Raw genomic sequence first — 25,190 nt, forward strand, 5'->3', positions numbered from 1 at the left:
TCCCCTATTTTCTCCCTTTTCTTCCCCCATCAAAATATTCATTAAAGAGAGAAAGGAATAGCCACAATATTGTTCTCTCATTGCTGGGTTACCTTCACTGCCTCTTACCGACAGCGTTACATTACGTTTTACGGAAATGCGTAGTATATCTGTATATGTCTATGATTGAAGTTGAAACACGTGTTCAATGTATGACGTAAGCACGTAACGAGATATTGAAATAATCTGAATCAGCTGTCATTGCAATGTTAAACATAACCAGAGAAATGTACATCTAAGTGACGAAAATATTTAAAAAATGAAGTTTTATTCAATTAGTAATAAACTCTTTTATAAAAGTTTTATAATTTATATTATATTTTTTGGTTTTAATGTGTGGGCTATAGTGTCAAATGCGCAAGAGGTTTCTAACCTCAAGCACGAAAATATCACATTGGACAGTACAAATATCGTATTAAAACATTTCACGCCAACAAAGATAAGTACTGATGTATCAATAGAATCGCATACATCAGAAAATTCTGATAGCAATAATTTAAAATTGAATGCTACTACTTCAAATATAATAAATACATCTCAAAATGTACTTACAACCTCAGTTCGACCAGATCGTGATATTAATCAAACAACAGAAAAAGTTAATATAATATCTACAACTATTATTAATGATAAAAATGGGAACAATATGTCAGATTTCACAATTCCATCACAAAATCCAGATACTAGTAATGTAACAAACACAAGTACAACAACAGTTGTGCCAGCAGAACCAGTATTACCCGATAAGGGATCTGCAGAAGAAGAACATAATAGTTCTATGTCCATATTTTTTGTCCTCTGTGTTTTAGCTTTAGGTATTTTACTTATACATCTTATGTTACAAACAAATTTTCAATATCTACCAGAGTCTGTGGTAATTGTTTTCTTGGGGGGAGCTATTGGTATGATTATAAATCTCATGTCAAATCAAAATATAGCTAATTGGAGAAAAGAAGAAGCCTTTTCTCCAACTGCATTTTTTCTCGTACTTCTTCCACCTATTATATTTGAATCAGGATATAATTTACACAAAGGAAATTTCTTTCAAAATATTGGTAGTATTTTAGTTTTTGCTATATTTGGAACAGCAATATCTGCATTTGTTATTGGAGCTGGAATTTATTTGTTGGGATTAGCACAGGTAGCATATAAACTTAGTTTTGTTGAAAGTTTTGCATTTGGATCATTGATATCAGCAGTAGATCCTGTTGCTACTGTAGCTATATTTCATGCTTTAGAAGTAGATCCAGTATTAAATATGTTAGTTTTCGGTGAGTCTATATTAAATGATGCCATTTCAATTGTATTAACTACATCTGTGTTGGAGTCCAATAATGCAACAACTACCAGTGAGGCCATTATACTTGGCTTAAATAGATTTTGTCTTATGTTTTTTGCCTCTGCTGGCATTGGAGTTGTTTTTGCTCTCATAAGTGCTTTATTACTTAAACATGTGGATCTCAGAAAAAATCCCTCTCTTGAATTTGGACTTATGTTGGTATTTACTTATGCACCTTATGTTTTGGCAGAAGGCATACAACTGTCTGGTACGAACATGAATTTTTAAATTTAATGTAAAGATGAAATAAATAAATTAAGATAAGTAAATAATTTAATAGTTAAATATGATAAATTGTTGCAGGTATTATGGCAATTTTATTTAATGGGATTGTAATGTCACATTATACACATTTCAATTTATCAACTGTTACTCAAATTACAATGCAACAAACTATGAGAACTTTAGCGTTTATTGCTGAAACTTGTGTATTTGCATATCTAGGATTAGCTTTGTTTAGTTTCAGACATAGGGTAAAGTAATATGATATAAGATTTACATTTAATTTCCATAATATATTTTATATTAATACTGATTATCGATTGTAGGTTGAACCAGCATTGGTTATATGGTCTATAGTTTTATGTCTGATTGGAAGAGCTGCAAATATCTTCCCTTTAGCTTTTCTTGTAAATCGTTTCCGGGAACATCAGATTACTAGAAAAATGATGTTCATAATGTGGTTTAGTGGTTTACGTGGTGCTATTTCTTATGCTTTATCATTGCATTTAGATTTTAGTGATGAAACACGACATGTGATTATAACCACTACTTTAATTATTGTATTGTTTACAACATTAATATTTGGTGGTTCTACTATGCCATTACTGAAATTTTTGAGAGCAGAAAAGAAGCAAAAGAGTAATAGTAGAAGGAAAAGAAAAGATAAAGAAATTTCACTAAGTAAAACTAGAGAATGGGTATGTTTATATATAAAAATATTTATATAAAAAAGATATTTATATTTTGTGTATGTTTGTATTTTAGGGACAAACAATAGATTCTGAACATTTATCAGAACTTACAGAAGAAGAGATTGAAGTATCTTTTCTTCAGTCCCGTATTCGTGGTTTTGCAAGATGGGATCTAAAATTCTTTATCCCCTTTTTCACAAGGAGGTTTACACAGCAAGAACTGAAAGATTGTAAATCTCAAATGACAGATTTAACAAATCAATGGTATCAAGCCATTCGAATTAGTCCAATGGAATCAGATGATGAAGTAACAACTGCGTCAACAGCACAATTAAATATAAATTTGTCCGTGGAAAATCAGAATCAAATACATGGAAAGCAAAGCAAAAGACGTCCAAGTCATGGGTCTATATTAAGTATTTAATTCATTTTGTGTGATGTGCTAAATGTGCTGTCATTGCTCTGCTTATATTGTAAATGTATATGAACTTTCCTTAATAATGACATTCGCTACAATTTAACGAACAAATTTTCTGTGATTCTGAGCATAGTTTTAATTTTTTCTTCTACAATATTTTAAAATCCAAGGTTGTAACTCACTTTTTTCTGATTTATACTGCAACGAAATAATATTGTCTACGACAATAAGGTATTATTTCAGAAGAAAGTATATCAATAAAAAAATTATTTATTAGCTCAATGAACAGCTTATGATTATTATATAGTTATGAAAATTTAGTAATGAAGATCATATGGCATCTAAATATTGCTTTGCTGTCAAAGCTTATTGTTGGTGAGGGGTGAGTTGGGGTATCATTTAAAATTTTGAAACATTAATTGCTATTAATTTACAGAGAGGACGAGGATTGGTCTGATTAATTAATGATCAAGTAAATTTAGTATCAAGTAAATTATATATAAATTTATGAATTGTTTCATCAGTTAAAAATACCTGCAAAGTCATATTGTAGAAATTGACATTACATTAATATTGGAGAAAGTATAAAAATAACAAATTCCTACATTATATTAACAATGATACAGTTGATCATCTTTAAAAACTTATGTTATAATTTTTAAATTACTATGTAATATTATAAGTAATGGATGAAAAAAAGTATTTAATTCACGTTGATTTGATTAACGATGGTTAAATAATATAATGTAATAATGAGAAATGTGATATTTTTAAAAATATTTAAATTTCTGCACAAAAGATTATATACATCATAAAATAGTTATACTGCATATCGTGCAAAATAAATATTTGTATGAATTATAAAATTCACATGGCACTAAAAATATACTTATTAGGAAGTATAAGTATAATTTCATAAAAATATAGATTAATTTAAGACAGAGATTTTAATTATTTAGTGCGAATATCAGTTTGACGATTAAAATTTTGTTTAAGTAACTAGTTCTTTGTGAATTATATAAAATAACATATTTTTTATCTGTGTATATACATATATAATACATAAAGATATATTACTATAGGGTATTTATACATTCCATTTTTTCACTAAAATCTGTAACAGTTAATGTTTAAAATAGCATATAATTCTAAATTCACACAAGGTCGCTTACTATTGATCATACTATTTATAAATACCCTATTATGTTATTAAAGTATCAGTGTATAAAATGATTACATTTTGTACATACAATATATATGTGTGAAGTATTATATTTTAATTTGTATGATATAAAAGATATATATTTTCTTTTATCTTAATATATGTTTTTATTATATGTAATATTAATTAATAATATGATCCATTTGCGAAATAAATTTTAGATTGTACTACTTATATTTCATATCCAAAATAGAAAAACAATTTTTAATTTTCCAATAATAACAATTTACGAAAGTATTTTACTTTCATATTTCTTTTATATCGTACCAATTATGAATCACAATATGTGGATGCATATCTTGATTTTTTATGTTGTAATATTTTATTTATCTAATAAATTCGATTATTTTAATATAGTTAGATCGAATAGTTATATTTTTCAATTTAGGGATAAATATTTTCAATTGTAATCTATAACTTTCGCAATTAAAACCTCACTTAATGTATAAGGATATTAATAATTCGAAATATATAGTTTGTATAATAAACCATTGATTCTGAAAAAAGTTTTTTTAGTGATTTCAAAGGCCATATGGAGATAAAAGAAAAAAATACAGTAAATTTTATTTTAATGTGAATTTATTTTTAATATCATATACCGATCTCGGAAGGTGGGTACATGGGTCTGTTATCTTATTTTTCTGCGGCAGGGCACATAACGGAGGCAGCGTCTAAACATCAAATCCGTTTATTTGTTTGAATCATTATCTCTACTTTATTATGTCTACACTTCTTATGCCTCATCTGGTTGTACATTGATTGACTGGAGCATAAGGCATATTTGTCTTTAAAAACGACAATTTGCTGCAATTTCCTAATACCCTTCTTATAATTGATCTTTTACGATATTTCCTTTTGATCATGAAGATATAGTGGTATGAAGGTAAATGTATAATATGTATGTATATAGGCATAGAAAACAGTAGTTTTGATTTTATGATACGTTTCTTTCCTCTATTAGTGCAAAAACACATCGAGTATAGGAAATACAGTGATGAACGTTGCATGAAATTTAAATTCAATGTAAGATATTTTTAGAACGATCGAAATTGATAAAATGAGCAAAATTTGCACCATTTCTTTTTATAAAGAGCACATCTTTTGTTTTTATGTTATTTATTTTTTATTTGATATTACGGCAATTTAAATTCTATTCAGCCAACGTTAATACAAGGATAAATATTATTATCCTTTTGATTAATGAAGTATTGTCTGAAAGCATGGCAGAACACACTTGCCTCCTTTTCTGCTAATGCTCCAGTCAGTTTAATTATACATATTCTCTGTTCAAATATTATTCACGCATTGGATTATCACCCAATAAAGTTCTAAAAAGGATCTTCATATATCATGAGCTTCTATATGCATTTTTATCAATAGTTATATCCTTATTAATGCTCAGTACAGTACATGTGTGTATGTACAACATCGAGCAATCGACTAAGCATGCAGAGTTAAATAATCCTACAACGCTATGACCATTATGACTATATATCAATTCGTAAAACAATATCATACCCGATTGTATCCATTTATTACAGAAAATGTTCCAAGGGATTATAATCTGACTAAGTGGTCGTTATACAGCGTGCATAATCCATTGGAGTAGATTTTCAAGCACTTCCCTAAACTTATCGAAGATTTTTTTTTAATGCAGACGCTTCGGTCTAAAAATGTGTAAAATCCCCAATTCCATTTCAATATTTACAATATCTCATAGATACGTGTGTGTTACACACGCCACAATTTACATAATATAACTTGGTGTTCATGTGAGATTTATTTTCTTTTATTTTATCAAACATCAGATTTCCATTCCGAGTCCACAACTTTATCTGCCGATCCACGTTTTTTAACATTGTAATATTACAAAAAATCACATTGTATGTTCCATTTACACACATTTCCTTGATACTGATACTGCTTGTTCCTCCTCAGTGCGTTAATATTTTTTATAATTCATTTACTATTTTCTTGTTTTTTTATGATCGAAGAATCTTATTCCAACGATAGCAGATTGAAAGAAACATGTAATAGTGAAGATTCTTGAAGACCCAGTTCAGACGAATTTTAAGAACAAAATTAGATTTCCTGTATCGAACTTAGCTCACTATGTATAATTAATGCGCATAAATTTTAATCGTTCAGTCATATCTCTACATGGCGCATGATTAGATCTACTGACTGGAACATAAATCTGTAAAAGTTTCAAATTTGGGTCCCTGTATAAACAAGCCTCTTTGGCTTTGCTTAATTTTTCATTGATCTTTCTTGTTCTATACTCGTAGAAGTGGTTCTTCTATTATGGAATTATATAATATATTATAAGAAAAAAAAAGAAAAAAAATGATGCGCAACGAGCTTTCAAGTTTTAATATATGTATAAATACGTTACTTCTTCAAACCTTAGAGGGAAACGAGGGGGGCGGGCGGTCTCTCGTACATCAAGCTATACACATTTTTTGCTGTTAATGTATGTTAATTTCATCCTAACTATCCTAGCGCCAAGCAGCGAATCACACCTACATAAATTGTCATTCGATTTATTCTATGTATATATGTATATCTATCTATATATATATATATATATATATATATATATATATATATATTTATATATATATATTTATATATTTATATGTATATTTCGGTATGTATAATCGTAATGTGCGGCTACGCGGTGAAATCGCATGTCGTTGAAATCCGTTGAACCGTTACTAAAAAAAACCAATCATTTGCTTATTATACAACATGATTGTTGCATAATTGCAAATTATCATTCGTTTTTGAAGATCCTCCTCGCTTGATAACATACATTGTATTATACATTGTTCTTCATCAAAATGAGAATTATCATTAACAACATAGAAATACATGATGATCGGTTACCAGTCATCAGCTAGAAGGACGGCCGTGCAAAATTCGAGATGTACTTTGGAAAAGATTCTTCCATGCAATTCCTTGTGTCCTTGTTATTTACTGCACTGTTTCCGGATTTCACTGGCCGCGTTTCGTAAAATAATATCGGTGTATATAACTACGATAACTTCGGTTGCGTACTGTACAAATTCAACACGATTGCTATCATCAGTCCCAAGATCATAATTACGGTGGGATCACATGATTACACGGGGATAGTTAAGCAAGTACGATAATGTGAAATGAAAAGCTTGAATTTCATCAATCACAGTACAGGTAGAAGAGGCATTTTCGTTAAGGATATGCATAGAAATAAAATAAAATAAAACAAATATTCTTACGATCTGAATTATGTATCTCTCTTAAATATTGTAAAAGTCAACAGCAACAATCCCATATCTTTCCTTTCATTTTTCGAAAGTATGAATATTAAATGTTAAAGTGAATTATGGATTGAACTACTAGAGTAGTCTCTTTTTAAGACTCATCGATTTATAAACTCTTAACAAAAATAAACGTAACTATATTTAAATAGCTTACTTTAAGTAATTATTTTCCTCTTTTACCCGGAATAAATATATTCTCAACTAATGAAACGTAGTTAATAATAACTGTCCTTTTCATACGCATCTCCACCAGTTTCATTCAAAATGCTTTTTAACTACTCAGTTTTTTTATGATGAAATGATTTTAAATTGGCAGACACAGCGAAACAGAACATTCGTTTGGAAGCATAAACAGAATTCAACAACACAAATATATTTGTGATGTTGAATGTTCACTAGTTCAATGATCGTACTGTTTCGCTATCTTCATTATAAAATAGAAGACAATTTATCGGCAGAGAGCTTAATAATCAGTCAATAGCTCGAAGTAAAGAAGGTCGCGCAGAACTTAACATCGTATCTCCTTTACCGTGGTTATTTTATGTTTACCGAAATTTCAGTCATGATGTAGAAACTAGTCTCCCTTTTTCGTAATTGTACAATATGTATATGATACACGCTTCTCAGCAGTATAAAGAAATGTATAATAAATAAAAGTGAACGAAAATATATACCACAAATATTGAATGCCTCGGTTATTGTTCGAAATCCGACAGTGTATATGCATTTGCAATAATTCCATTACAAATTCATTTTTTGATATTTATAAATTTATTATTTATGTGATAGTTAAAATTTATAATTATTGTAAGATTACTGTATATTACTACAAGCTCGAATCCTTTCCTCTGGTTTATTTACTGTAATTGAATAAAGTATGCACTGTCTTATTCCGAAACATATCTGTTGTTTTACCAAGAATCTGGCGACCAACTCTTAATTATACTAACAATATATGTATTTCTGCATTCATTGAATTTGTACAAAGATTCAGTTCCTTAAATACACGTTCCGGTATGTGTTATGAGTATCTTTTTAATCAGTATAGAGACAATGATAGTAATGATTATTATATTTTTTTTTCTGAACACACACTAATTAAGCACAAGGAGAGATCACAGAGAAAAAACCTGCTATCAGTAAATTTCGAATAATCAATTTAATGAAAAAGAAATATTTTAATGAAAATTTCAATATTCGTTATAATACAACAATGGGCCTGTCCTTTCTTAAAGTACATTATGAGTAGGTCCCATGACTCTTGGGATATTTTATAAATTAAGTGACAACTAGTATAAAGGATAATATAACGATGACCATGTAAAATAATAAAGTACTACGAAATTTTAATTTAAGATAGCATTATACTAAATGAAAAACATGATTTAACAAATTTATAAATACACAAGTAGGCAGCCATCGTCGAGAGTGTTACAATTAGAAGCATACTCAACTGCAGCAAATATTGGAATTTGGTGGAATGTAGCAAGTTCTTTCTTTTCCAATTGTCCCAATATTAAATATCTCCCTTGCTGTATGAAATTAGTCATAATCACATGGACGTAAATGATAATCAAAATTACCAACAGCTAAAAAAGGTAAAAATCGTTTCTAAATTATAATTTATAAAATATATTTTTAATAATTTTGCATTCTATAATATTAAATATTATAACATTATTACATTATGTATGTATATTATAATAATATTATAATATTAAATATTAAATAATTTTATGCTGTGCGTTTTCAGTGGTGATACACTCGTCACACAAAAATAAAGCTATATGTATAATGCGAAAGAATCTGACCATTGTCGGTCGTTGCCTCTTGTCACACTCCCGACATATGTATAATTACATCAGGATGGTAGAAGTGTAGTTGTGTTGAAGAATTTAAAGATAAAACGATAAAAAAAATGATCACTTTTTGATTTTCAGCCACGGATGCTTCAGGCACTCTGCTGCTGTAGCTCGCATACTCGGGTCAAACGCTAGCATCGGAGTTAGGAACTCTTCAAACTCGCGCGCTTCTCTTGGCGACCAATCGTACTTTTCTGTGAGCACCTCGTACAGTCCCCAAGGTTTTAGTCCAGTAATCCGTTTCAGTTCACCTTTCTTATTAAAGTACATTTTTGAGTTTTTGCCAGAAAGAGCAATATGTCTTGGTATTTCTCCAAGCAATTCAATAATATGTGCTAAATGATCTTCGTCTCTGTAATAAAGAAGCAAAATGTATTTTATAATGATACTAATAAATAATTTTAAACAATTACAAAAGAGATGATGCTTTACCTGCAGTAATAATTACCACTATGTGGTTCAAAGAGATAATCACCAGTCGCTAGTTCAAATGCCATACAGGCAGTGGACCATATATCTGCAGATGTATCATATCCAGATCCTAATAACACTTCTAATGATCTATACTGACGAGTTTGAATATCATCTGTAAATTTTCTGTAGACCCAACATGCATTACCAAGATCTGCTATTTTTACTTCAACATCACATTCTACTAGGGCAGGATCTAAAGGAGCTACAGATGCTCTTTTCAATTGCTTACTTTCAGGTGGATGTAAATTGCGACCTATAAAAAATAATAAATGTAAAGTTATTGTAATTATTTATAAGTTATATAATATAGTACCATAAATTTTACCTTCACTACACTCATCTGCATCGTCATGATCAGGTGAATGTACTTCTTCACCACAATTCTTCTCTATGTCACATGAGTTTGTATTTTCCATTTTTTCAGGTTGTTGAGGTAATTGATTTTCTGCTTTCTCTTCAACTGTTAAACTATCTACACCATTTATGTGTAATGAAGGTGCAGATGGTTCTGAAATATCAGGTGAACCTTTGCTTTCAGTATTATCTTCTATACTTTCTGTATTTATGTCTTGATCTGGACTATTTGTTTCTAATTCTCCATTTGCTCTTGTACTATTTGCAAGTTTATCTTGTTCTTCAAGTTCTTCTATTTGTTCCATTTGTTTCTTTAATAATTCATTTTGACGCTTCGCTTTCTTCTTAAGCTTTTTCTTTTTATTTTTTGACATTTTAGAATTAGGAGTAGGTTCTTGGAATTCCTTTGGTGCAGTTGAGATTAAAGATACTGGCAACTTCATTCCAAGTGAATGTAATTCTGTAGCTTCACAAGCCAATTTTCTTATATAAGCTTCATCAACACAAACAAGGACATTTTCGGGTTTGATGTCTGTATGAATAATTTTACCTAAAAAAGAAAAGTATTTTATGCTAGTAATTAATTCCTATGATAATAATGTTAAATATTTCAAATTTAAATCATGTTAGAATAACCTATTGACACAAATTGTATCTAGTATTGTAATATTAAATACTAAACACGGTTTTCATTAAAAAAATCTTACATTTATTGTGTAGATAATCAAGACCTTCAAGAACTTGTCTGATGATACGTTTAACATTGTTTCTTGGAATTCCTCTATAGTTGGATTTGATGATCAATTTTAAAAGATTATGCCCAAGCACTTCAAATACCATGCAAACATGCAAACCATTAATGCCACTGATCTTGAAGTCATTGAGTAACTGGACGGTTTTATTGCGTTTAGGATCACTGGGATCTATATCACGCACATCTTTTAATAATTTAATTTCATCCAATGCAGTTTCAGTAAAATGAGATGCAGATTTGACGACTTTAAGTGCCACAAATCGTTTATCCTGAGGAACACATTTTAGAACATTCCACTTATAATTTTACCGAACAAAAAAATGCCTTTTATTATAAATTAGATATATACCTGTAAATCCCAACAAAGCCAGACTGTTGAGAAATGACCCCAACCAAGTTTACGAGTTACATGATAACGATTTAAGAATAAATCTCCTATTTTAACAGGATGATATCCTCCTTTACAATAGTCACTACTGTCCTCTTGTTCTTCATCCTCACTACTGTATACTTCATCACCATCCTCCATTGTTTCGTTACTTGAGCTATGACATGGTTCCAATCTGTAAGTTCCAGTTAGGAAAGGTAGGGAGCAAGTCGAATCAAAAAATAAAAGACTACAGACTGCTTTCAAAAATTTTCATGGGGATTTCAACAGATAAAAGTTTCTAAATTAAATTATTCCATAATAAAAATATTTATTATTTTTCGCAAGAGTTATCGAATGATAAAATTTATCCACGTTGCCATGTAAAAATGATTTTGATAGAAAGTTTGATGGAACTTTCATATCATATCAACGACATTTAAATAAATAACAAAATGACAGTGAGAATAGTATCAACATAGTAGAATAAAATGACATATTAAAGAAACTCAGATACCTGTTTCCATTGTCACTGGAATATGGTCTCTGTGCAGAAGCATCCTGATAGAAACCCGATCCTTGTCCTTGTTGAGTAGCCGATGCTTTCGAGCATTGAGCTCCTGATGCTTCTGATTCATCTTGAGCGTTACCCTTTCCTTTTCGCTTACTTGGCTTGTGCCTTTTTTTTTTGGCCTGAATCGCTAGGACTCGCCTGTTCACGTCTGTCTTTGCACTCATACCGTTCTCTGCACCTCGATTCGTCGGGCCGCTTTCGTCTCTTTCTTTAACACTTCTCACACTTTCGTCTTCGCTTCCTTCCGTAATTTTTCGTTTCAATGGAGGCACTTACACCCGTTACCGTCACCCACCCCGGGTTTACGAACGATATGATTATGATGCGGTTTATTATCGTCTCATTTCTGCGCTGTGCCGCGCACTTCGTTCGGCGGTTGTTTGAGTATGGCCGCCCCCGCCCACTCACAATCTCCTACTTCTCCCTTCGTTAATGCTTGTTACTCGATAATTCAGTATATTTTTCTATTCCGTGGTAGGAATCGAGCTTCCAATTCGATCTAAAGCCTCTAAATAATTATTTTATAGTTTCTGATGCTTCGGTTATTCTAAAGTCTCTATTCTATCCTTTGATGAAATTCATAGAGTACTCTGTACTTAGCTTAAGGTTTCCTTTGGTGAAACTTGAAACACGTTTCGATGAATAATGTATCAATCACATCGCAGCCAATCAAAAATAATGTTTAATATTACCTAGTATCATATTATATAACGATAACATACCAATTATAATTAACACATATATAGTCAATAGAAGCACATTATACGAAATATATTTAAATTAATCTTTTATATTTTGTATAAAATTCTTCTGTATTTTTTCATTATGCTCGGATTAAGATCTTATATAAGAAATCATTTATGTATAAAATAATTTCTATGTTTATCTATATAAATAGTTTCTATATAAAAAAAATTAGATAACTATTAATAGTATGGATGAATAACGGATTTTAAATGAGAAACATTTGGTTATAATTGTACAACTATGGAATCTGTTACAAGATGGCAATACTATATACGTGAATCATAATATCTAAAAGTACCGCCAACTGTATATGACACATTTCTGGTTATAACCAAAAAATATTTTTGTGGGTGACGTTTGATCGTAGAATCTTTTTAGATTTTTCGACGTATGATTTGGTTATTACTTAATATTTATATGTCTCACGCACTACGTTAAAGAAGTGTTAATAAAATGGACACCATATTTCACGAAAAGGTAAATAATAATATACATGAGTATCTAATGGCTTTCTCCAATCTAAATCGTTTTAACGGCAAAGTTTATTACAGCAAGAGGGATTTTTATGTGCACAACATTGTTTAAACGCACTTCTACAAGGACCATATTACAATGCTGTAGATCTTGCTAGTTTAGGTCACCAAATGGATGAAGAGGAGAGGATAAGAATGGCAGAATCTGGTGTTGACAGCGAAGATTATAAACTTTTTTTAGAGGTGAATCTGTGCATTGTAGATATTTTACATCTTTTATTGCAATATATTGCATAATATAATAACAAATTATAACTTTTTAAATATTCTATGATATTCGTCAATTTATTTTATTTGAAATATTAATATGTACTAATAATATCATATGTGGTAAAGGGCATTAATTATTTTGCTTAGCAACCATCAGGAAACATGGATGACAGTGGATACTTCTCAGTTCAAGTAATCAGTAGTGCGTTAAAAGTTTGGGGATTAGAGTTAATTCCATATAATAGTACGGAATCTGCAGCTATAATGGCACAGAATGATCCTTTGTATGTTACTTAATTGTTTCTAATTCATTTAAGAGATAGTTTAAAGATATTTATTAAGTATAATTATTTTGTATCACTATAAATGGAGAAATTAATATATAATTTATATATATATATAAATTGATACATATACATATATCAAAACTTACAGTTAAGTTTTATTATTTATGTATAAATTTAAAAGAGGCATATTATTTTTAGAGAAATGAAAGCATATATTTGTAACTACAAAGGTCATTGGTTCACTATAAGAAAAATCGGAAGACAATGGTTTAATTTAAATTCAGTACTAAGTGGGCCAGAACTTATATCGGATACTTATCTTTCAATGTATTTAGCCCAGTTGTTACAAGAAGGTAAACATCTTAATGATATATAGTAAAGAACAAAATTATATATAGGTAATTACATATTCTTATAGGTTATTCTATTTTTATTGTTATTGGTGCACTTCCACAATGTACTGCAGATGATATTCTTATGAAAAATCCAATAGAACCTATCTCAAAAGGACAAACATCATTAAGAACAAAACCAAAAGGTTATTATCTAGGTATCAAAGGAAAAAATAATGAATTTCTAAATATTGTTCATTCTAGAAGAAATTGTATTATTTCACAATAGCATATTTTCTTCTACTACAATGAGCATTTTTTGTTTTACAGCTGTAAGTAATAATGTGATATCAAATACGTTTACCAGAACATTAACTAGTAAAGAAAAGGTACCGACAAGCAAATTACAAGAAAAGATAATTCCCATAAAGATTGAGAAAAGTGATGAAGATGATGATGAAAATACAGAATTACAAAGAGCACTTCAATTAAGTTTTGAAGAGAATAAAAGAAACGATGTAGATAAATATCTTAAATTAAGTTTGGATTTTCATGATTACAATAAAAAAGCATGTGGGACTGATGACACAGATGAGGACGATGATTTAAGGAGGGCTCTTCAATTAAGTTTAGAGTGTGCTACTGCTCCTTCAACACCAGAATCTGAAGACTTACACTGGCATCAATTAAATCACTTTGGTACATACTCAAGAACGTCAAATGGAGAAACTTCACAGAAATTGAATATTTAATAATATGTGCAAGAATATTTTTAATATTATATTAAAATAAATTTTATTTGTAAATTATAAATAACTAGTTACTTTGTGTAGTATGGATAAGTATTTCAAGAATAAATATATAAATAAAAGATCTGTACATGTTATAAGTTTTAATTGATTGCATTACTGGTTTATTTTACCAATGCTTAATCTTATTGTCATTTAAACAACACTCCATTTTGTATTTTTAGCACAAATATGAAACACTTACTTTTTTGAAAACTTCGGCAAAATATTAAACTTGACAGTTTTTCGAACGCACTTTAATATCATTGGTTTAAATTTTTCCTGGACATAACTCAAAAACGTTATGTTGAGAACACACTTTCATTTTCATGTGCACCCTATTTCTATAATCAACCAATTATTTATTCTTTATTAAATTTATTAGCTTTTAAATATAGATTTATAGTTTTCTACGGTTAATAGGACTAGCGAATAATTGTTTTTGTAGCAATATTACCAGATGGCTATGAACCCAAATTTTTAGCTGTAGTCACTCTGTAGTTGCTCCTGTTTTGTATGTGAATACTGAATGTTGACATTCAACATGGCGGCATGTCGTCAGTGCTGTGCTGTGTCGTGGTGAGTTTTATAAATTTTTTTAAAGCTATTCGATTATGAGCTTTGCAATGAAACATTTATAATTAGCAGAATTATTTGCTTCCTGACAATTGTATATATATTTTATATGCATACGGGACTTTGATAAATCATTATAATACCCAAAGAAACGAGTGACCTCATAAAAAATTAGAATCTCGTAACTGGCGAGCATGTACAATATTTCAGATTTTTGTTTGGATACATCCTATAAACAGTTATCGTTATATTGAATTCGATATTATCTTGCATGGAATTCCGTTGAATGAAACGTCTGTTTATTTACTTTTTAAAGAAACTTGTAATTGCTTATATTGTTACATATATTTCAAACATTTTCATGTGGGTGTCCAAGTATTGCATCCCATTTACAGTAAAGTTCGAGAATTATGATTTAAATGATAAATTAATGATAACGATGTTTTGACTAATTGCATCATATTGATAAATGAGACTTTGAATACGAGTAAAATTTCGAAAAATAAATAAAAGACAATGAAAAAACAGTGCCAGTTGGAATATAAAAAGTCAATGTCAAACTGGCAGTCAATTATTGTAAATATCTTATTTATCTCATATGTAACCACAAATAGATCACAAGAAATATATTTTAGAATGCTATATATATTTGAATATTGTGGGATGAAAAATATATATAATAACCTATATATACAAATGAGATATTCTTTTTATTTCTGATAACAATTTTTTACTTTAGTTAGAATAACACTTCTGTTCTGAATTATGATATGTATAGCTAATAGAATTTTTTAATTCTGCATGTTGTAAAAGTTTATAATTATAAATTAAGATTATAATAAGAAACAAATAATTTAATTTTATATTCTAATATGTTTATAAAATAATGTATTACTACAAACGTATAATACTTTATCTAAGATACATAAACAATATTGTTTATTTTTTTATTTTAACATAAAGAATCTTCTTTAGATATAATCATATAACTTAGTATACTATTATAGATGTTTTTTTAAGTATTAAGAGGAAAAATAATTACTTACTATTATTTTCATAAAGCTCATAATCATTATGATAATACATTTCTATTTCTCTAATGTGTGCTTGATTATATTAATTAAATAAATGTTTTTTATTTCAGCTTGTGTAATTGTTAGTTTAGGACATTTTTGAAACCAAGGCTCACTGTAAATTCCATAATTAAATGCTGAAGAAAGAAACGCTAACATAGAAATATTGGAACAACACAATCACACTCAGCACGCATTGAAGACATCTGAGGATTTTCAAGTCAACATTTATCTTTTAAATCTCCTATGTTTTTTGATTTACTCCTTTTATAAAGGATGACTGCTGTTTAAAAGGAACACAGTTGTTCTAGTGTACGCTAAATTGAGTAAATATCAAACAGTTGTTATAACATGTGCATACATATATGGAAAGTATCAATGGTCTATGACGTGCTAAGAATTTTGTACTTGTATTAATTCGTAAATCAACATTAACTATATTGTTCATTTGTATATTGTGTACACAAGCTTTGTGAGAAAGAGTTAGGTGAGCTATAAAGTGACCGTGATTGTGATTGCGGCTGAGATTGTGCTGCTCTTGACTAATAAAATACTTGTATTCGTATTAAAGAGTGCCAATTTTGCACAGAGTTGCCTGGGTACTCTCTTATAAATAATTTATGACAAACGTCAAAATACTTTCAAACCCTTCCTTCCACTTCTTGGTCACAAAGGAGCCTGCATTTCTGCAGCATTTTAAAGAGCCTCTCTTCCTCTGTATTAAGTTCTTGTAACATTATAATAGTGAATGAAGATATAAGGTACCAAGAACCGTTCTGTGATATCTATGTTAACACTTAAATAATTGAAAAGACTAAAAATTTCTAAATATAAGTATATATATATAAATATATATTGTGGTGAAACAGAAGTGAACATAAAAGAAATTAAGTAATTGTTTCAAGAAAAGAGGAAAACTTATACGTAAAGATTACATTTAAAATTCTGCAAATTCGAGACAATGTCCAAAAATCCTCAGTGGAAAACGTTCCAGCCGCCAATCATGAACTCTGACCCTGCAATACTTGATTACAAGTCTATGACTATACCAAGTTCCAAAGTTATAACGGGATCACATCAACCAACAACCAATATCTACAGAAATGGTACCAATCATAGTGGTGATCATTATATGATGGATTCACCTCCTGGGAATGGAAAAAATTCTATACAATATGCTGGTTACCCCAACACTAAAATATCACGTAATGAAGTTACCAGATTTCCTTTTGGAACATTTACAGGAATGGAAGGAAGTACTGGCTATACAGAAGAGCCAACAACAAATAATTCTACTTATCAAGATCAATTTGAGAATCAAGGACCTCGAGAAACTGGAATAATCGAAAAATTATTAGTAAGGATCTTGTTTCTTATTCTTTATTAGCTTTTTAATATTTGTTTTACCATATAATAATTACAATACTATTATTTTCTTCTAGCATTCATATGGATTTATACAGTGCTGTGAAAGACAAGCAAGGTTGTTCTTTCATTTTAGCCAATTTAGTGGTAATATAGAACACTTAAAAATTGGAGATCCCGTTGAATTTGAAATGACTTATGATCGACGGACAGGCAAACCTATTGCTAGTATTGTTAGTAAGATTGCTCCGGAAGTGGTCAGTATATCATTAATATATTTACACAAAAATTATCTAAAGTATTGAATATAATATACAAAGAGCACTGAATCACATAAATATATGATATAGGTGCTAAATGAAGAAAGAGTACTTGGAAATGTAACAACAGAATTGCATACAAATGGCGATACACAAGGACGTATCAGTTATGAAAATCGTGGAGAGTGCTTTTTTCTGCCATATACGAAAGATGATGTTGAAGGCAATGTTACTTTGCGTGCTGGTGACAGAGTGTCATTTCAAATTGCTGAAACTCAACGGTAAATCATTTATTTATTATCAAATTTTATTATATTTATACATTATAAATTATCGTAGAATACAGAGTTAATGCAATACTGCTAATTACAGTGGAAATTTGGGTGCATGTCATGTAAGGTTGGAAAATCCAACACGTCCAGTTCGTTATCGTGGAGTTGTATGCTCGATGAAAGAAAATTTCGGCTTCATTGAACGTGCTGACGTAGTTAAGGAAATTTTCTTTCACTTTAGCGAAGCTAAATCTATGAAAGAAGAACTTAGACTAGGAGATGACGTTGAATTTACAATACAAATACGAAATGTATAAATATTTTCTTCATTCTACATGAACAATTATCGTGCGCGTTTCGTTGAGATAAATTTAATTATTGTTAATATTTCAGGGAAAAGAAGTAGCTTGTAATATTACTAAGCTACCACCTGGTTCAATAGTTTTTGAAGAAGTTAGCAATGAAGTAGTAAAAGGACAAGTATTGAAACCTCTGGAAAGGGGTACTGCAGCTCGTCATCAAAATGATCCATTGCCTGGAAGAATTCGATATAGAGATACACAGCATTCGGAAGTTGAGATTCCTTTTGGCGATAAAGATCAAAAAGGAGATTTTACTCTCAGGTATATTTATAGAATATTTTTATTCATTTTTATTTTTCATTGAAATAATTATGACATTATAATTGTAGACATGGGGACTGGGTCCAATTTCGTATTGCTACAGATACTAGAGATCAACTCAAGAGAGCTACTGAAATTTTATTGCTATCTGAATCTTTTACTGTATCCGGTGAAAGACGAGAACAAGGCATTATAGTTACACTCAAAGATGGATTTGGCTTTATCCGTTGTGTAGATCGAGACACACGACTTTTTTTCCACTTTAATGAAGTCTTGGATGTTGATAGAGAAATTAGTGTAGGAGATGAGGTCGAATTCACAGTAATTCAAGTAAGTATGATATACATATTTTTCGAAATTATTTTAACATTTTAAATATATTTTAATTAATTATCTTTATATTAGGACCCATCCTCTTCATTTTCAAACAATCGACAAAGTGCAATTAGGTTGAAGCATTTACCAGCTGGTACAGTCCAATTCGAAACAATTATAGAAAAAGATTTATTGGGTACTATAATTCAGGGTATAAATGGCGTTGTACCTGGTCTTATTGGATATACAAAAGAAAATCAACAAAAGAGCGTTATTTTCTTTAGTAAAGATTGTGATCCTAAGAATATTCCAAGACTTGGTGACAAGGTATATTAATATATATATATATGTACTATTGTAATTTTATTAATGCATTTCTTTTAAAGTATTAGTGTTTCAGGTTCAATTTAGTATCTGTCAAGTAAAACGAAATAAAGAACTTGTTGCAGTTGACATATCTCTAGTGAACTCTTCTGGTGAAAAAACTCAAAATGGCAACAAAAAATTGAATGATCAAGTTTGTCAAGGTTTCATTGCTGCACTTAAAGATGGATTTGGTTTTATTGAGACTGTAAATCATGATAAAGAAATATTTTTTCACTTCAGGTGAATAATTAACATATACGTATTTAAGAAGATATTATATTTTTATATTTTTATCCTCTTTTTATATTTTCATCATTTCTATTTTCTAGCAATTTTGAAGGGGATGTAGGAGCTTTGGAAGTAGGAGCTGATATTGAATGTACGATTAGTTCTGGAAATAGTAGAGGTAATGGTGGTTGCGTAGCCGCGGAATACGTCACATTGCTACCTCGTGGAAGCATTCCTAGGCCAACACCAGTTAGCGAAGTACTTGATGGAACGGTTATTAGACCTTTACGGAGTGCAAATCCTGACCAGGCAGAGTATGCTGGTTTAATAAAGATAAATGCCGCTAATGAAGACGAAGATACTCCGGAATATGAATTCAGAATTATGGGACTTGTCAACAAACGCGAGCTATTACAAGCTGGTGATCCTGTACAATTACAGGTTGATTCGGCAGGTCACGCCTGTAATATCGTAGCAGTTAGGAAAAAGAGGAGAGCAACAGTTGATGCAGTGAAAGGTCCTTTCGGTTTTCTTGCTTATGAAGTTGATGAGGGTAAGAAGTTATTTTTCCACATGAGCGAAGTTCGAGATCATGCAATACTTCAACCAGGAGATCAGGTTGAATTCGTTTTGATTACGAATCAGCGTACTGGTAAATCATCTGCATGCAATGTAACGCGATTAAGGTGAATTTTTTAAATTGTTTACTTAAATATTTTCTTTTCGTTAATATCTTGATTAATTGATATATCATTCTATTTTCTTTATTATACAGTGATGCAGTTCAACAACGACCCGAACGTCTGATCAGCCGTTTACGTACTACATCTTTGGAAGACACAGGTCCTAAATTAACAATAGTTAGACAACCAAGAGGGCCAGACGGCACACGTGGATTTAGTCAGGAAAGATCCCAGCATACCCCTGGTGCCATCCAAGAGTAATGTCGTATTGAAAGGATTATTGCTTATCCAAATTGTAATCTACATTACTTGTTTTTAGTCCATACACTTCGGTACCGAGATTATTATTATTATAAGCATCGTAAACATTTGCCAAATTGAGACTAATGTGACAACAATAATAACATTGATAATAATCAATTGGATTTTCTTGTTGAGAAAAGAATATAAAATAAAACACAACGAGTCATTTTATCATCTTATAAAGTATGAAGATAATCAGAAAGGCAGTTTGTCTGAACCATTTCAATTTCTTTAAAAAATTTACTGAAAATCTTTTTTTCGAAAAGCATGTAGATTTTTATAATTGTGAACAATGGTTACGAAATATTATTAAAACTTTTAATTACTACATTTTCTTTTCAATAAAAAATTTTAAGATATTTCCTTCATTCAGTTTATTATAGGTACAGTTATAGATTGGAAAATAATTTAACATTGAACTGTTTGACAACCTGTCTGTTTGTAACGTTCAAAGATAATGTCCCGTCTGTCTTTATAAAAATATACGTACATGTTGATAAAATCTTTATTTATATTATTTTCTTTAGAATATTTGTTTTACCCGTAATGTGTATTGCGATCAGTTAAAATAATGTATAATAGTCGGAAATGAAATCATATGCAATACACGGCATATATGATAATATTAATTGGTCATATAATCAAAAAAACCGAAGAAGACGCATTCGTATTATTTGCTAAAATTTGTGAATTCACATAATTTTTTAATGGAAGAAGCAGACATGTGTTTTCTACTATATAAATTATTGTAACATGTTACTCTATTGAGGAGAAAATGTCTATGAATTTGTAAAAAAAGTTACAACTGGCCAATTGTTTGTCCTAGATAATATATAACATATAAATATATATACATGTCGTTAAGTTCCTGATGCAGTCTCGTGTTATAAAATCAAACTAGTATTACGGATTCAGTCGATATATAATACAAAAAATTACAAAAAGTACTTATGCGAAGAATAAAAAAATTGCATTTTATAAGTTCTGCCATCAGAAACAGCAAGCGAGGTACACGTGGCATTATGTAGAAAATAGGAAAGGAGTAAAATAACAACTTGCATTAACGCAAGCACGATACAAACTAAACGTTTGTCAAAAACTCATGGATCCAACACATCATGTGCATACATATTGTAAAATTATTGATGAATAAACAGTGAAAAAGTCAGATATATCTTCTTTCTATGAATCTCAGAGATTTAAATAATACGTAAAAAATTGAGATTTCTATAAATTATAATTTTTTTAATGAGTATTATTTGCAAGTAGTATTTTAATAATTTTTAAAAATATTTCTAGTAACAAGACGATTATCATATATACAATATATTTATTATGTATGTACAAAGATGTGTAAATTTTCGCAAAATATGTTTATTTTTTGTACTTAATATGTATTTGATTTTTGATAGATTAAAAGAAGGTAAATTACAAATTAAATTACAACACACTCGTAAGGAAATGGTCCTCGAAAACGTTGGTTATTCGGTCCTGGGCAAGCTGCAAAATGTATCATTTCATTAAAAAAATGTTTTGTTATATTTTCTACTTACTAGACTTATTCAATTTTATATCAAAACAATACTTCAATTTTAAATAATATATTATTAGCATTTTTAAATAATTGAAAATTGAGCAGATTGTGTTTAGTACCGAATTGGATAGTTATCAATTAGTTAGTAAAATATATGTCTGCAAAGTTTATAATTATAATCATTACTTATCGATGATAATAATTACTAACGTTTATCACAATGTGGTCCGTAATAACCAGTTCCTTCGCAGCGACATTTAAATCCAGGATCTGATGATATTTGCAAACATGATCCTCCATTCAAACAAGGTTTCGATCTATAACATATATCACTACGTCTACCTAAAAAATAATAATAAAATAATAAAAAGCAATCGGTTAATTCTCTCAGTATTAATATTGGACTTATATGTATTCGTCTAGGTATCTATGAACAAGTTTAACAGTGATATTTAATATCGTGGATGAAATTAACAGGTAAGTTATTACCTCTTAACGCTTCTTTGCAATCTTCGTTAGTATTATATCTGTATTCAGAAGAACAACCGTAACCGCATCTGCATTGTGCATTATAGATACGACATCCATATTGCATTTGATCCAAATCGCAAGCTTTTGATAATGTGCCTATTATTTAAACCAAATTGAAGTACTTAGTAAATATACATATAACAATATGATACAGCACATAATAATCAAATTCTAACTATTCGTCGTATCTTTTATGTTATTTTCATAAGTATCAATATGTATATCATTTAAACTATAAAAAAGACACAAAGTAATTAATTTTTTAGTTCTCTTCTTTTATTAAGAATAGTATGGAAATATATAATTTAATACAATATTCATATTGTATTTTATGTGTGATTCTAAAAACAACAATAAGTGAAATATAAAACGTTTACCAACGGATTAAATGACAATAGCATAAAAGAATACCACTTCTATCAGTAGATGATAAATAAGTCTCTATATGAAATCAATTATGTAACTTCTAATATAACTAAGTGGATTAAAACTTAATAAAATTAAATGAATATTCATTTGGAAATAGAACAAACTTTATTAGTAATAAAAATAATTTTATATTACGAAATAATGCGACAAATATTGAAACAATAAGTTATAAATTGCACATTTTCTACATTTTCTGTTTGCAGTGAATATATCTGCAGTTTATTTACCCTGAAAAGATAATGCTACGAAGAAACACGCTGCCAGAGGCAACTACATATTTGTACCGGATGTGTCCACTGCACTTCCCACTTGTCTAGATTGATAAACATTTAACGAGATAAAGCATGCTGCGCGGGTTAATTGATTTTCGGGTATGCATCAGAAATTACTATTATTTTCTTCTATAAATGAATTTATGCTTAAATATATTCTTTCTTATTCATGCAAAAGACTAAATTTAATTGTAAACATATTTCATAAGGTACAATCGAGAAGAAACGCGGAATGTGCATCATTGAAAGTACGCTTTATTATCGTGACACATTATCTGTCTACTCGGTGAATGAACCGAGACGTTTCTTTTAACAGAACGATTGCATTTATTTTATCTTACGCAAATTACTATTAGAGAGTTACTATCCAACGTTTAAATCAACGTCGTTTAAATAAAGTACTATAAATAGTATCATACGATAATAACTTTTCCATGATCTTAAAATAAAATCTATCGCCTTCAAATTTAAAAATTTATTAATGTAATTTTTATATTTCTTAAGATCATTTTTGTACAATTGATGAAGACATGCATGCAGAAATAAGTTATTATGAAATGATAAAATACAGTTGCAATATGCCGATTAAATTAGAAGAAAAATTTTCATAGTGATAACATACCACCATATAAATTACGTTATCGTAAACGAAATATCGATTTCTCGATCCTCTCTGATATGTTTAATCAGTATGAAAATTCTAGTGAAACGCAAGTAACGTGTTCGTACCTATAATAACGAGTAGCAGAATTATTGGTAGTATCAGTCTTGGTAGCATGATGGGCTTAAAGCTCTCACAAAATCCGGGGGAGAACTGTTCCGATAACGATAATCCAGATAATTGTAGATGTCAGAAGACAGAGATCGACGACCAGCGCCTGCAGCTAGGCTATTACTTGAACTCAGTAGGGTTAAAGGTCGTTCGTTAAAAGGGGGTTCTTTACACATTCACTATCGCGAGGATAAAATTTGTGCTCCAATGCAACGTTCCCTATGTCAGCTAGCATCTATACTCGCTGAACGCGTCAACCGAACTGAACTCCGACTAGCCGACTCCAGACAGCTGTAGAGGCAACTGCCTCTTAATGACTATGACTATTAACTAAATGCGGACTAACGCGCTTAGCTAGTATACCCACCAGACTCTACTAAGCTAAAGAACCATGCGTGGGGTGTAAAATAAGCCACTGATTACACATAATATATTTCTAACAAACATATACATATAGATTTATAATTTCATTTGTTCTACCGATATGAATTATTATCTATATTAATGACTTTTGTTCAGTTAATTTTAAATTTGGTAGTTTTGCAAAATTTGTTACAATTTTTTATTATCAATATTGTTTATTTGTGCATTTATATATTATTTTAGATAAAATAACGAGAGAGGTCTTGAAATTCCAGACCAGTATGACTTGAGACTTACGGAACGTTATATCGGTCGGGATTAGCCCCAGTCCGTTATATGATTCCGCACATGTTTTTCTAAACAGAACACATGGTCGGCAGAAAACATTATTAATTCTTTATTTTTGTAAGTATCTAAAATATCTTTTATAGTTGAAATAGAATGTTAACGAACGTTAATTTTTACCATATTTCTCTTATATTGTACATTTTTGCAATGACACTTATTTTTTTTTAAGTAAATTTGCTGCCAATAGTAACGCTGGGTTGTTAGGGAAGTACATTATCACATTTTAAAGTTCGATAACATTTGACACGTACAGTCATAATTCCGGAAGTAGATGTAGCTTACAGTTTACAGTACGGAACGTGTATAATTCATTTGTTCAATTTTCTTTTATGGATAGTTATTTATAAGATAAGGATAA

At 29.8% G+C, this 25,190-nt stretch overlaps 5 protein-coding genes across 8 annotated transcripts; 3 read left to right on the plus strand and 2 right to left on the minus strand.

The window, feature by feature from the left end:
- The first annotated feature begins 117 nt into the window (after positions 1-117).
- LOC100648675 (sodium/hydrogen exchanger 8) lies at positions 118-3,393 on the plus strand. The gene is made up of 5 exons (XM_048407076.1): positions 118-1,586; positions 1,682-1,851; positions 1,927-2,298; positions 2,366-2,697; positions 3,147-3,393. Exons 1-5 carry the CDS (start codon positions 299-301, stop codon positions 3,169-3,171), a joined length of 2,187 nt encoding a protein of 728 aa, XP_048263033.1. The 5' UTR covers positions 118-298; the 3' UTR covers positions 3,172-3,393.
- Positions 3,394-4,493: 1,100 nt separating this feature from the next.
- Positions 4,494-12,254, minus strand: LOC100646783 (SRSF protein kinase 3). 2 transcript variants are annotated; one of them, XM_003396613.4, is made up of 6 exons: positions 11,566-12,254; positions 11,031-11,244; positions 10,635-10,950; positions 9,899-10,477; positions 9,532-9,826; positions 4,494-9,451 (listed from the first exon to the last, which is right to left on the minus strand). In XM_003396613.4, the coding sequence occupies exons 1-6, from the start codon at positions 11,784-11,786 to the stop codon at positions 9,160-9,162; spliced, it is 1,917 nt and encodes a 638-aa protein (XP_003396661.2). In that variant the 5' UTR covers positions 11,787-12,254; the 3' UTR covers positions 4,494-9,159. The 2 variants fall into 2 exon arrangements, with proteins under 2 accessions (XP_003396661.2, XP_048263034.1); XM_048407077.1 differs by having other exon boundaries at positions 11,031-11,226; positions 11,566-12,253.
- Positions 12,255-12,661: 407 nt separating this feature from the next.
- LOC100646908 (ataxin-3) lies at positions 12,662-14,627 on the plus strand. Of its 3 annotated transcripts, none has more exons than XM_048407085.1 (6): positions 12,662-12,846; positions 12,911-13,085; positions 13,260-13,396; positions 13,598-13,752; positions 13,818-13,937; positions 14,062-14,627. In XM_048407085.1, exons 2-6 carry the CDS (start codon positions 13,014-13,016, stop codon positions 14,481-14,483), a joined length of 906 nt encoding a protein of 301 aa, XP_048263042.1. In that variant the 5' UTR covers positions 12,662-12,846; positions 12,911-13,013; the 3' UTR covers positions 14,484-14,627. The 3 variants fall into 3 exon arrangements, with proteins under 3 accessions (XP_048263042.1, XP_003396662.1, XP_048263043.1); XM_003396614.4 differs by having other exon boundaries at positions 12,921-13,085; XM_048407086.1 differs by lacking the exon at positions 12,662-12,846 and having other exon boundaries at positions 12,944-13,085; positions 13,239-13,396.
- A 321-nt stretch (positions 14,628-14,948) lies between these two features.
- On the plus strand, positions 14,949-21,751 carry LOC100647098 (cold shock domain-containing protein E1). Its single transcript, XM_003396616.4, has 11 exons — positions 14,949-15,098; positions 16,240-17,525; positions 17,611-17,790; positions 17,884-18,074; positions 18,166-18,376; positions 18,459-18,688; positions 18,757-19,018; positions 19,094-19,330; positions 19,404-19,609; positions 19,699-20,283; positions 20,373-21,751. Exons 2-11 carry the CDS (start codon positions 17,130-17,132, stop codon positions 20,539-20,541), a joined length of 2,667 nt encoding a protein of 888 aa, XP_003396664.3. The 5' UTR covers positions 14,949-15,098; positions 16,240-17,129; the 3' UTR covers positions 20,542-21,751.
- Positions 21,752-21,893: 142 nt separating this feature from the next.
- On the minus strand, positions 21,894-24,682 carry LOC100647218 (platelet endothelial aggregation receptor 1). The gene is made up of 4 exons (XM_003396617.4): positions 24,079-24,682; positions 22,607-22,744; positions 22,328-22,459; positions 21,894-22,083 (listed from the first exon to the last, which is right to left on the minus strand). Exons 1-4 carry the CDS (start codon positions 24,125-24,127, stop codon positions 22,019-22,021), a joined length of 384 nt encoding a protein of 127 aa, XP_003396665.1. The 5' UTR covers positions 24,128-24,682; the 3' UTR covers positions 21,894-22,018.
- Positions 24,683-25,190: the final 508 nt, after the last annotated feature.

This window comes from Bombus terrestris, chromosome 7 (assembly GCF_910591885.1).
Source record: "Bombus terrestris chromosome 7, iyBomTerr1.2, whole genome shotgun sequence".
NCBI lineage: Eukaryota > Metazoa > Arthropoda > Insecta > Hymenoptera > Apidae > Bombus > Bombus terrestris.